The following is a 13,514-nucleotide window of genomic DNA, read 5'->3' as shown; positions in this document are numbered from 1 at the left end:
AATTATATACTACTCAATATGCCCAACTTTAATCCATATGAGACTCATTCTGCACTTAAACTCCAATACTCTCCTCAAGTGTAAATCTCTTTCACATAATCATGTTCCCTCCTTAAGCAAAATTTTTTTTTCGTAATATTCAATGATGACTTTATTTTCACTGTCGTTGCACATGAATGACGCACATCTTCCACACCTCTAAAAAGACTTTCAGTACAAGTGATGCTCTCGTTCTTAGATCTCCTACCAATTCCATTATTCAAGATCTTACTCTTGGATCCATCCATTATCAATTATATTGGATCTATAAAAATATAATAGTTTTTACCATTATACTAAAAATACTAGTTTATTATATATATATATATATATATATATATATATATAATATCTAACATATCTTTTAATATTTTATTTAGGAAGTTGTTATTTATTATCCTTATAACACACTCAAAAAATATAAAATGTTCTCAAAAGGAGAAAGGCACAGCTTTTCAGGGTCTTGAAGGCAATCTAATTAAGACCTCCAAAAGAGTCTCAACACTTATTCCTCCTACTAATAACAATCAACAAAAATAATTCTAGTGGGAAAACAAAATGATTTTATGTTTGCAGACTTGTGAGTTGTCTTTCAATTAACATAATGAGATGTTAAATTTATAATTAATCATCAGAATGTTTGCCATTTTTAAAAAGAGCACCGACCCTCGTCTGAATGCATTCATGTTCAAGCATCTTAATTATTAGTTTAATGGGTTAATTACTATCACTAACACTCTGACTCACTTGCATGCTAGCTAGAGTTGACTCTAAAACTGCCTTCCCCTGTCCCAACTTCAGAAATTAGTAATCAAGTTCACAGAACTTTCAACATGAATGGAAAAGAATCTAATTGATTTTTTTTCTGGCCAAATGTATTTTCCGATTTATTTGTTCAGATACTAATTTCACTTGCACTTCTATGACTATCGTTGACTTAATCAATTTTCATTTATGATGAAAATTGAATGTAAACTTCTTGTTAGATCGTTCTTTCAATATATAAGTAAAATTTCTAATTAATATACAACTCATTAGCCGAATGATTTAAAAAAAGGAGAAAGAACCCAAAGTGATTTATTTGCATTTAAGAAACCATGTCATGTCCAAATATGCTCTCCCTTGAGAGAGAATCATAAATTACATTGCTAGATGAGGCATAGTTGAGGTATTGAGGGAGTTCATTTTGGAGAAGGTAAGATTTGTGATCTGGGTCTTGCATTTCTGGATTTGGCATCACTGGCTCCTGTTGCATCTGAATGCAGAATATCTCTGCTTGAGCCACTGCAAGCTGCATTTGAAGCTCAGAAACCTGGTTTTGCAGGTAGGATATGGCTCCAACACAACCATACACCGGGTCTCGAACTCTTGCATGTGCTTCATACACCAAACTACTCACAGCATCTGCTCTTTGGTGAAGAGGAAGTTCCTGAATCAATAGCATATATCTTAGAATTTGAGTCTAGTGTAACTCAACTCTAAAAAAATTAGTTGTTCTTTTCATGTGAACTATAATATCTCTTAACCAATAATCAGAAACTATTTCCTTCCTATACATAGATATTACTAAAGTAAGTTTTCTCTCTCGTAACAAAGTTTTCTCAATATATATAACAAGATAATCAAATATTTATTGGTATGTTTATGAAATTCAGTTATTTACCGATTTTGTTGAACTTATCAGTTTCTAAAAGCCAAATTTGTTGAGATGAAGGATGTTTCCAGACTCAAACACCATTTTAATCATATCACTGGTTATCGTGATATATGTGGAAGAAGTTAAAAAACCATTTTGAACTAAAAAAGTTATCAAACCCATGAAGTTAAAAGCAAATCTAATTGACCCCTTTTTTCATTTCACCTTTCATAATAAAGACTAAGCAAAGGAGACAGAGAGTGAATGAGTTACATACCTGGAGCATTTTACTAACATTGCTAGCACCAAAAACCTTGTGAACTAAGGCGAACTTTTGAGGATCGCTGGAAGGGAAATAAGGAGCAAAGATGCAGTCCTTGGTACACCTGCGTCTCAGAAGCTTACATGAAGCACACGGAGAATTCCCAGCCATTTGAATGTTGGAAAAAAGGGTAAATGCCAAAAAGAAAAAAAAAAAAAAAACTTTGTTTTTGGGGTTTAAAGCTTAAAAGTATAAAGCAAGAAAAGAGGAAGTTAGGAAGAGAAAAGCAACTAAGCTTGAGAAAATGAGAGACAGGGAGTGTGTATTTATAATGGCCAACACCGTGTGAGGCTAGCCGCTAGCTTTTTGTGCAATAGTAGCTATGAGTATCACTTTCAAGCATCAACCCCACTCAACTTCAAAACATAATTATTTATTTTTTTATATCAAATTAATTAATGGCTTGGCTTATTTAATTTCCTATTGTGAGGTCGTGTATAATTTTAACACGAAAGAATTCATTACTCATTCTTTCTGAATTTTATCATGTGTTGCAGTTATGTTTGTGATGTCTGCAATGCATTTGAATAAAAAAGAAACTGTGCTTTGCCGATATTTTATCGAAGGAGCAAGTGAGCAATTGGGGACACGTTGTCAAATGGTGATTGGTCATTGGGTTCCTTACGAGAAATTTTGCATCATATCGCAAGTTGGTTATTGCAGAAATTTCAAGAGGGCTCAAAAGGCCTTCAGTGTCGAGATCGTTCTTGAACAAACGCTAATGACATAGGCTTAATCTGTACGATAAAACCAAGATACATTACTATATAGGTACAGTTAATATTACTTTCTTTGGAGTTTTATTCACTACTATGTGTATTAAACAATTTATTACATATCAATATATATTATTGTCAACTGTAATTATGGTTCTACATATAAATTTTATTCTTAAATGATATTTATGACATTTTTTTTAAATTAAATAGGAGCTTTTAGTTTGACTAGAATAAATTTTTATATTAATTCCTTGTTCCTTTGTTCTAAGTGAAACTTGACTTTTTTAATTATATTTTGAGCTCAAATCTTTAAAATAGAAATAAAAATGATTAAAAAGAAATATTTTATTAAAGATATTCAGATAAATTCTCTTATAGAAATTAATCATTAACAAAAATTGATGGATACTTTACAATAATAATATAGTTAAAAAATAATTTTTGTTTATTTCAAGGTACTCCCCAGTTTTAATTAGGATATATCGGCTTGACTTTGCACATAATATATATTTTCTTTTCAATTTCACTTCTATCTTGTACCTGTCTAAGGGTACACTCGTAATCTTCTAGTGAGTGGAGGGCCGAACAAGAACTTCAGGTGGATGCTTCAGAGGGGGAGGTACCTGCAAAAGGCACTCCGACGTTCAAGTCAGGACAAACACGATTCTCAAGAGTAATAAATAAACAGTGACATACCTCGTTTCGTGTGACCTATTTATACTACCTGTCATGGGCCTTAAACGTGGTGGGCTTCTTCTGACACTTACCAAATTAGGTAATACGGTGCTAATCGGCTGATTATGCCTTAATCGCACGTTTTCCCTTGTTAATCATGATCATCGTCCTAACTACTCTGGCTCTGTTGACCCTTAGCCGAGCCGATAGGAAAAGGTCGAGACAACCTCTTCGTTCTCGGCCTTTGGCCGAGCCGATAAGAAAAGGGTTGGGTTATCCCTAGATTTCGACCCTCTGCCGAGCCGAGGTCGTGTCTGAGAACTGCGTCAATGTCTGATAAGACATTACTTGTCGATCCACGTGGTCGATAGGATCCTTGTGCCGATGTTCGATAGGACATCACGTGTCGGTCCACGTGGCCGATAGGATCCTTCCAGTACATATCTCATTTTTTGTCATACTTTTCCTTTCATTTTTTATATTAAATTACTATGTTATTTTCTCTTTTCTCCATTTCTCTCTTCTTTCCAATCCATTTCGGGGGTAAACCTTAATCAGCACCCTTTAATTAAATTATTATAGGTATTTTTGGTACATATTCGACGTCGTATACTATGCTTCTTTTCAATTTTTAAAATAAAGTTAATCATTAAAAGTAAAAGGGACAGTAATTTACGGTGTCCTAGAGTTAAATTAAGTTGGATCCAAGATATAGAAGAGAAAACAAAATTATCTTACGAGTTATGAGTCTATATAATAAGCGGATTCATGTCCTATGGGAAGATAAATGGGGAATAAAATCAAAGGTTATTGTCGGCGCCACCAAAGGTTGTAAATTGCAATATAGTTGGGGTTAGCTAATGTGGCTTCCACGTTGTTTGACTCTGAAACAAGTGTCTGTTTAGTTGATCTTAGCTAAGAGTGTAGGACTAGGGTTTGTAAGAACCAGGTCAATATATACATGTTGTTGTGTGCACAAGGCATTTCTCTTTGATTTATAAAATTAATGAATTGAGTCAAACTATGCACTAGCACAACTACACAAAGAGAAAGTAATGTTAGCGTGTGTCACGTGAATGTTTGTATTTCTAACAAACATCCACGTTGAGCTTCATTAATTTCTTCGTCTGTGTATATATATAAAGAAGTGACCAAGTCTTGTATATAATTTTTCCATGAGTTTAGCTACGCATCATGACCAATAATATAATAAACGTCCGACCAATTAATTATATGTTTATATCTTCTAGTGAGTATGTGACACATATATAGCATCATTTAGTGAATTTGTGAGAACTCAAGAAAACCTAATGGGCTATTAGTTCTCTAATAAGTTAAAATATAGTATATGATATTTTGGTTTTAATTTGAAGTATGTTATCAACAATTTGCTTCTTAGTTACACAGAAACTGGAGTGCATTCAATTCATCTCGACTAGTCTTCGCCCATAGTTTAGCACTATTATTAGTGAACGGTTTTGGTTTTCTTGTTCGGTTATGAATTCATAGGCTGATGGTAGATCTTTCATATCAGAGGAAAATTCTACCCAATGAGAAACAAATACATCAGCAACTAATCATATATATATATAATGGATTTTATTTTTCACAAGTTGAAACGTAGAGAGGACTAATCTCGTGAGCTATGATTTTATCATTATCAACTTAGGCCCGTGTTTTTTTTTTTTTTTTTGTATTTTTTAAGAGATCATTTTTAATTAAAAGACACATTCAAAATATTTGTATGCATAAAAAATAGATCATTATTAATAAATAACTAAACATATAACAAATCCAAAATTTTAACCTTATTCTTTATTTTTTATGTGGAAGCAAAAAAATGACAAGTTTATATGCTAGAACAATATACCCAATGCCTTAAAATTTACTGCATGTTTAATTATTAAAGACAAATTCATTATCGCTTTATGATTTAAACGTTGTTTAATAACTATTGTGAAATTTTTTCAATAATTAATTGCGAACACAAACAAATAAAATTAATGACTTTGTGGAAGATAAGAGTGAGTAAGTTTTTTGTGGGATAAGTGAGTAAGAGTTTTTTTGTTATTCACTATACAGAAAATTATAGTCTTCTTATAACTAATATTTTAAGTTATTATTATTTTCTAATAGACTAACATTAAAATCAACTCATTTAAGTTTATATTATTTAATTTTATAGTTTAACGAATTTATTTAATTTGACTATATAAAATATAATCTAATGATAAATAATTAATATTATTATTTTATAATATTAACTTGTATTAATTATTGGAATATAAATTTCCAAAAAAAAAGTTTGTAAAATAACTCATAAAAAATCACAAGAGCTTTTTTTTTTTTTTTGGTTAAGTTTTAACAAAGCATTTTTTTTAATAACTAAGATGAGATCCACCTAGTAGTCCTCGTGACATAAAGATGAGATATAGAAGAAGAAAAAGTAAGATGGTTGAAGAGTATTGGTAGGAAGTAAATACTTCCCTTCTCACGGAATGTTTTAAACTCTTACCAATTGATTATTTTTTAATTACGCACTCAGAAATGGATTTCATCTAGCTATACATCAAATATTAATTAATAAATTGCATGCATGTATTTGTATTAATTAGGGCTAGCTTAGATTAGGCGGCCTCTATCATGGTAATTAAACTTCAAATTTGTAGTCTGTCTTGTTTAGAAGACCCTTAATGTGTATCGTATTCTCTCACTTCTTAGTTCATCCCAAATTAAATGATGGGACAAATTGTAGCCACTCCATTCCATTATTTTATTCTCTTTTAACCAACCACACGAAATGCATTTGTTCCATTTCTCAATTTTTACCTCCTATATATTAAATATGCTTTGAGAATGTTTTCATGTATTTCTCAATTGTGACCTTTCTCAATTTTCTTATGAGGTCACAGTTAAACGTAAGTGAAATTTTACGTATAATTAAAAATAACTTTGATGGGTTTTGAAGCTATTAATTTCCTATAATTCCATGATATTATTTTCTTATGATGATTTAGTTGAGAAAACATGTGTTCATTGTAAGAGTTTTGATAAAAACATGAATCAAGTTTGTAGAGAAGAGTTTTGAAAGTAAGAGAAAAAAAAAAAAACAATGAGGCTGATGGAAAATAATTCTTTTATAAAAGGTTTTGCTGTTTTAAATAGTGGTCTCTTTTGGTCTTTAATTTACCACACGGGAGAATATTTGTGACTATAATTTTATTGGATTGACTAATATGAGAATTCAGTGAATTTTGTTAATATTTTTTTATCATAGTAATGGATATGAATGTGAATCTAAGTTTTGCTTCACTTTAATTTATTAGTACGTATAAAATTGATAATATATATATATATATATATATATATATATATATATATATTAAAACATCAAGTAAAATAGGAAAAAAAGTATTATATAATGACACTCTGTGCGTGCAAATTACTTCTATCTTTTTTATTAAGTCAATTTTAATTGTTAAAATTAATTAAGGTCAATCAAATTGAAATAGAGGGATAAAATCAAATTGATACATTTTTGGTGAATTTAGTTATTGATATTAAATTGGTCAATAATTTATAGAATTTCTTAAAAAATATCCTTAAAACTATAATTCAATTATCTGACTTTCCACTTAATTATTTAATACAAAGTGAATATATGTACAAAATAAATTATAGTTGCTGCTGGTAAATTAAACAAAGAAAACATGGGTACCTCCACCAAGATATTAATGAGATTCCTGACATGCAATTAAGTTGTAGGGATTATTATAAATGAAGCTAATTTCGATGGAGATTACTATTGAAACTTGTACGAGTTGTAGAGTGTGATACAAAACCTAAGCTCTCCTTGCATTAATTGCCTCACATGATTCAAAGTTTATGTTTTCATGCATTTCAAAATAAATACTAGCTCTCCTTTAGTTAAACAGAATTCAAGTGTTGTTCTTTTAGTATGTGTGGAACTATTTTTTTAAAATAGAAATTAAAACTATCTATGTAGATCTTTGATGTCAATTTTTAATGCACGAGTTATTAAAATTTCAATTTCAATAAAAAAATATATTAAAATGACAAATAATGTAAAATGTATTGTTTTTTTTTTTTTTTAAATGATGTGAGTGTTGAATCAGACTGAATGGGTTTAGAAGTTCAACCCCTCGTAAGGTGAGTCGACTGAGAGCATAGATGGAAGGTGAGACAGAAAGTTGTCGTTTGGTTACTCTGAAATTACAAATCTTGAAGACAATAAAAAATGGGATAAGAAACAGACATCTCACCACGTTAGAAGAGAAAAAACATGAGACCTCCAACGCGGACATTAAATGAGCATCGTGGTTATGAAGATTCATTTTCGAAATGCATGTTGTTTTCTTTCAATGATATGCATGGTCTAATGGTTTCTAACTAATCTATAGATCTTATTAACAAATGTTTTGAAAATTATTATTTATAAAATAATACTCCTATAAGATAACTATTAACCAATACTAGTATATATAATAGTCTATTGTTGGCTTTTAAATTCTAAACTTCATATTTTCTTTAATAAATAAGTCAAGTTCAAATTTTATACTTAAAAAATAAATATCATTTATCTCGGGTAAATTTTAATTTAATCTAACTTATTTACACTTCTATAGAGAGTCCCTCCACACATAGAATGGTCTGACTGAAACTTTAATATTATTTACTAAATTTATATAATAACACTATTAATTTTTAACCATCAATGACTAGCTTTTTTTAGGATAAACTTTATTGTTTATATTAAAAATTGTAATAAAAAAAATGAATAACATTAAAAATACAGTTGAATGACTCTCCTGCAAAGAGAGCAATCTCTTGCTCACACGTACGAATAGATCAGTGTTTTTTGTGTTGAAATTTTTTTACCAATATAAATTATAATTTATTTTTAATAAGAGTTTTTTTTAAGAATTATTAGTCAACATGAATATTTATAGGGATTTTTCTTCAATAATAAAAATTTTAAAGATTTTTCTTAACATATTGTCACTTTTATTTTATTCTTTTCATCTTTATTTTTAAATTGAATTTCAATATTTTAAAAAAATGATCAAAAATTTAAAACAATTTTGTATCACAATCTAACTTGTTTACAATAAATACATGATATATAATTTATATGTTAAAAAAATATTTAGTTATTATAAATTTTAATTATAATATATTTTATATATTCAGAAATATTTATTCATTATAAGTTTTAATTATATGAAATAAATATTTATCTTACGTATATAAATTTAGTTTATTTTACATTGCTTACTATTTAAACCTATTAATTTCTTGCTTAAAATACTGGTTATAAGAAAACTAAAAATTACTAAAAGCATATAGTTACTACTTTCAAATAACTTTTGTTGTTTTCTATATATATAAAAAATAGTATTCAATATATCTTTTGTTTCTGATTCAAAATTGATTTAAAATTGTTCAGACTGATTTGTCAAGAAGGAAGCTTTTAAAAATAAAAATTTAAAAATTATTATAACAACTATTGATGTAATTTAACGAAATATTATGATAATTATATGCAATTGAGCATGAATACATATATTTTTCTGAGAACTGGGTCATGTCATTTTCTTTTGCATAATTTTATGCAATTAAGCTTGGCCAAGTGTTGTATTGGGCTCAATGAGCCCATATTCAGGTCTACAAAAATGCGTGGCTCGTGAATCTTGATTCGCCACGGAAGTATAACACATTTGATGGGCCGATGTCCATCTTTTTAGTTTTACATCCATTCTCTGCGTTGATAGATCTCAGCACTCAGCACATTCGCAACCAACAGGCAAGGGATCATGACCTTTCTTTTGTTGTTTGACCTTAAATTCTTGTTAGAAAAATTCATTGTTTTTTTTTTTTAAAGTTAAATCGCAAGTAAAATTTTAGAATTATTTAAAGTGTTAAATTGTATTTTTTGGATCTATAGATTACAATTTTGATTTTCCAAAATTTAATTATGTGAACATTTCAATTTTATAAAATTTGTAATTTTAATTTATTTTTTATCTATCAAAATCAAATTCAATAATATGATATTTACTATAATTCACATACTTTTATTTAATATATTTACAATAATTATTACGTGTTTATCTAATATTTGTCAGGATTTCTCACTAATTCCCCAAATCTTGCTGGTCCCGATTGTTCCTGTGAACTTCCATGCAAATTGACTAGATTCCTATCCGCTAAAGTTACATACCCATTAATATGCCGTGAGTTTTATTTAATAAATTAATTTATTCAAATAAATATTTTATATACACACTAATAAAGGAAAAAATCTTTAACTATATGTTTAATAGAAATATTATTTATCATTCATGTTTAATAAATATTAATTAAAAGAGTAAACATCTTCTCTAATTTCTCACATTTTTCAATAAAACTAAGTGCAACTCCAATGCGAGTTGCTTGTCCCATGAAACAATTCAAGCCCCGATTTCTTATCATTAGAGGACTCTGACGTGGCAACACGAGTTGCTTAAAGAAGAGAGAGTTGTTTCTTCAAGCAACCGTTACTTACCAGATTTCAAGTAGATCTTATTGAACATATTTAAAAACGTTTTAGAAATAATAATGATGAAAATTAATTTTGTATAATGTCTATGTATTTACTATTACTTTATTTTATTTTTAATATCTATTTATTGTGTATTTTTTCTCGTAGTTTATTTTCTTTCATTGTAGTGCAATTATCTTTTTTAATAAAAATTTAAAATTGATTCATAAATAATTAGAAAAAAAATTTAAAAGTTGAATTTCTTAAAATTTCTTACTATTAGAGTAAATTTGTGTTTGAATTGCTTATTAGTAACATGACACACTAAGAACCACTTTTTTCATTTTTTAATATATGAAGAAACTCAAATGAGTTATTTCCATTAGAGATATCCCAAGAAACTCTCAAATAAATATTCAGAATATCAAATAAGTCTTAAATTTAATTATTTATTATCATTTTGTCCTTGAAAATATATTAATATTATTTTTTGAGTTATAAATATTTTTGTTTAAAATTAATATAATTGTAAATTTGCACCAGACAAATTTAATAATTTTTAATTTTAAAAACCAAATTTATGATCATTCTAATTAAAGCAACTTGTACCACTAAAAATCCAGAATGATAAAATAAATAAAGATGTGAGAGTTGATTGAAAAGAAAAAAAGAGAGAGAGAGAAAGCTAAGTGATGAAAAATTGAAAACGATGAAAGAAGGAGGGAAGAGTCTAGAATCTAGATAGTTGGAGGAATCGACGAGCACGCCACGCGCCCATTCCAACCTCAAATCGTTACCACACACTTTCCAAAACTCTCTCAACTCACCCATTCACTCATTCATTCCTCGTGCAACCATGCTTCTCAGAACCGCTCCTCCCTCTTTCTCTCCCCTCAACCCTTCTTCTTCTTGTACCACTCGCCACTCTCACCCCAAAACCTTCCTCCCCTGCGCCACCAAGGGCTCCAACAACCGCCCCTTAACCGGCGTCGTTTTCGAACCCTTTGAAGAGGTCAAGAAGGAGCTCGACCTCGTTCCCACTCTCCCGCAAGCTTCCCTCGCACGCCAAAAGTACTCACACGACTGTGAGGCCACTATTAACGAACAGATCAAGTCAGTTCAATTCCTCCTTTCCCCTTAACCGCTTCTCTCTTCTTTTTTTTCCCTTTAATTTCTTTTTTTCCTGTTTCGCAGTGTGGAGTACAATGTTTCCTACGTTTATCATGCCATGTTTGCCTACTTCGACAGGGACAATGTTGCACTCAAGGGTCTCGCCAAGTAATTTTTTAAAAAAAATTATTTTCCACTTTTAGTCTCTGTAAAGTTTTCTCAGTAGTTATTTAGACACACTAATATATATATATTTTTTTAAATTTTGAATGATATATTAACGATGGATTAATATTAATGATGGATTAATATTAATGATGGATTAATATTCTTAAATTTTCCATTGCATATTCACAAAACTATTGGGTTAAAAAGTAAATTCAAGCCTATTTATTTATATGTTCTGTTCTGTTGTCTAGTGTTTTGATTTTCCTTTTGAGGAGTAGTAAACTAATGATTGTCATGATCACAGGTTCTTCAAGGAGTCAAGCGAGGAGGAAAGGGAGCATGCAGAGAAACTGATGGAATATCAGGTACTACTATTAATTACACCTTTCAATCGCACAAAATATCTTGTCTTGTGTCAATTAAATATGCCAAGTTTCAATGCTGTATTCAGATAAGTGATACTGAGATTTTTTTTTTTTTTTGTGTGTGTTTTAATGTAATTTTCAGAACAAAAGGGGTGGGAAAGTGAAGTTGCAATCAATAGTGATGCCACTTTCTGAGTTTGATCATGAGGAAAAGGGAGATGCGCTATATGGTTAGTGTGTCGTGGAATCTCTTTATATTTGTCATGCGTTTTGTAATTTAGGATGAAACTCTTCTATTCACTGCTTTGTTGTGCATCTGTTTTAATGAGATGTGTGTTTTAGTTTGTCGAGCCTTAAAACATTTAGAATTTGAAAACATTTCAAGATCATGCATAATAAAAGAGTTTAATAGCAACCTACATGCTAGTTTGTGATTGGGTAACGCTGTGAAACTGTTTTACACTATATGGATAGTTTATTTTTTTAACAATACATAGCAAAAGCCGAAAAGAATAAAATTCACGACAATCCTCAATCGTATGATTTCCAAATGCATTTTTTTTTTTGAGTAGCACATTTCTTTGGATACTCCCTAATACTGAGCTCGATCACCCACTTGAAATATTCTGTAAATGTAAAATGAATTCTGACTGTAGATTACGTTTATATTGTTTATATGTGCATGTTGATTTAATTCTGCTAAAAAGTACATTATTTCTTAATTCTTACCAAATTAGAGAACTATGTAACACACGATGCAAGCTAATTTGATCAAAGTTTTTTTGCTTTGGCCGATGAACTTCCCCTGTGAATTGTGTGTTTGTTTCTTGATGCAGCAATGGAACTTGCTCTGTCGTTGGAGAAGCTAACAAATGAGAAGCTGCTTAACGTGCACAGTGTAAGATAATTTTGTCTGGTCCTAGTTTTGATTTATTTCATTTGTGTCATTTATGTTTACTTTGATGTTGGTAAATGCAAATTCATTTCTTAGAACATGTTGCATTTCGTTTGACAGGTTGCCTCAAAAAACAATGATGTGCAATTGGCAGATTTTATTGAAAGCGAGTTTTTGGGTGAACAGGTAATAAGGCATTGTAATTTAATGAAACTATTTCTTAAAGGTTACTGACAAAAGATTTACTAGTAATTATTGGCAAAACACTTCCAAGTTCTATTAAGTTTTTGTCGATTTAAACCCAGCACTTATTTTTTATTTGGTTATAGGTGGAAGCCATAAAAAAAATCTCTGAGTACGTTGCTCAGCTAAGAAGAGTTGGCAAAGGACATGGTAAGAAATTCTAATTCAGATAACTTTGTTGAGTGTATCTTTCCCAAGTTCTTTCAAAGAAAAAATTCTATTACCAAAAAAATAAGGGAATCTAAATACTGTTTTCTTTGATGACTTTCAGGTGTGTGGCACTTTGATCAAATGTTGCTTCATGAGGAGGGAGTTGCTGCTTGATTGACCTTTTTTTTCCTCTCGTTAGTGCAAAATGTGAATTAGTATTTTCAGGCCTTTTGTTAGAGATGACAAAATTGGGTGTGGAGTAATAATATTGGTCACTTATTATCTCGTTTTTTTAGTAATGTCGGAGTAGCGTGGAGTAATATGGAAATGAAATTCAAATTAGAATTATAATTTTATTCCTTGATTATTTGCATAACTTAAGAAGTTAATTTCAATATCATGTATCATAAGATCTTTTTTTTTAGTTGTTTGTGCCTATTAGTTAAGTTGATTAGCCTTCGAATCTAAGGCTAAGGCTGAATATAGAATAGATTACATTGATATTTGACAAATATTTTGTTATAAAAAAAATCAAAAAATCTTATTAAAAAAATCTAAATGTGAATTGTAACTGTTAAGTATGTCTTATTTACTGAACAATCGTTTTTAGTTTTTTTTTTTCCTTTTCTCGTAGGTACTTTCCTTTGACAC

At 29.6% G+C, this 13,514-nt stretch overlaps 2 protein-coding genes across 2 annotated transcripts; one reads left to right on the top strand and one right to left on the bottom strand.

Annotated features, from left to right (window-relative positions):
• Positions 1–1,095: 1,095 nt before the first annotated feature.
• On the bottom strand, positions 1,096–2,241 carry LOC109809892 (LOB domain-containing protein 12). Its single transcript, XM_020373310.3, has 2 exons — positions 1,953–2,241; positions 1,096–1,468 (listed from the first exon to the last, which is right to left on the bottom strand). The coding sequence occupies exons 1-2, from the start codon at positions 2,106–2,108 to the stop codon at positions 1,127–1,129; spliced, it is 498 nt and encodes a 165-aa protein (XP_020228899.1). The 5' UTR covers positions 2,109–2,241; the 3' UTR covers positions 1,096–1,126.
• Positions 2,242–10,645: 8,404 nt separating this feature from the next.
• On the top strand, positions 10,646–13,287 carry LOC109808036 (ferritin-3, chloroplastic). The gene is made up of 8 exons (XM_020370842.3): positions 10,646–11,045; positions 11,127–11,210; positions 11,515–11,575; positions 11,718–11,805; positions 12,412–12,473; positions 12,591–12,656; positions 12,800–12,863; positions 12,985–13,287. Exons 1-8 carry the CDS (start codon positions 10,789–10,791, stop codon positions 13,035–13,037), a joined length of 735 nt encoding a protein of 244 aa, XP_020226431.1. The 5' UTR covers positions 10,646–10,788; the 3' UTR covers positions 13,038–13,287.
• The last annotated feature ends 227 nt before the right edge of the window (positions 13,288–13,514 follow it).

Source organism: Cajanus cajan, chromosome 3, assembly GCF_000230855.2.
Source record: "Cajanus cajan strain Asha chromosome 3, NIPB_CcT2T_4, whole genome shotgun sequence".
In the NCBI taxonomy this organism is placed as follows: Eukaryota; Viridiplantae; Streptophyta; class Magnoliopsida; order Fabales; family Fabaceae; genus Cajanus; species Cajanus cajan.
Note: the sequence above shows the minus strand (reverse complement) of the source record. Positions and strands in the feature narration are given on the sequence as shown.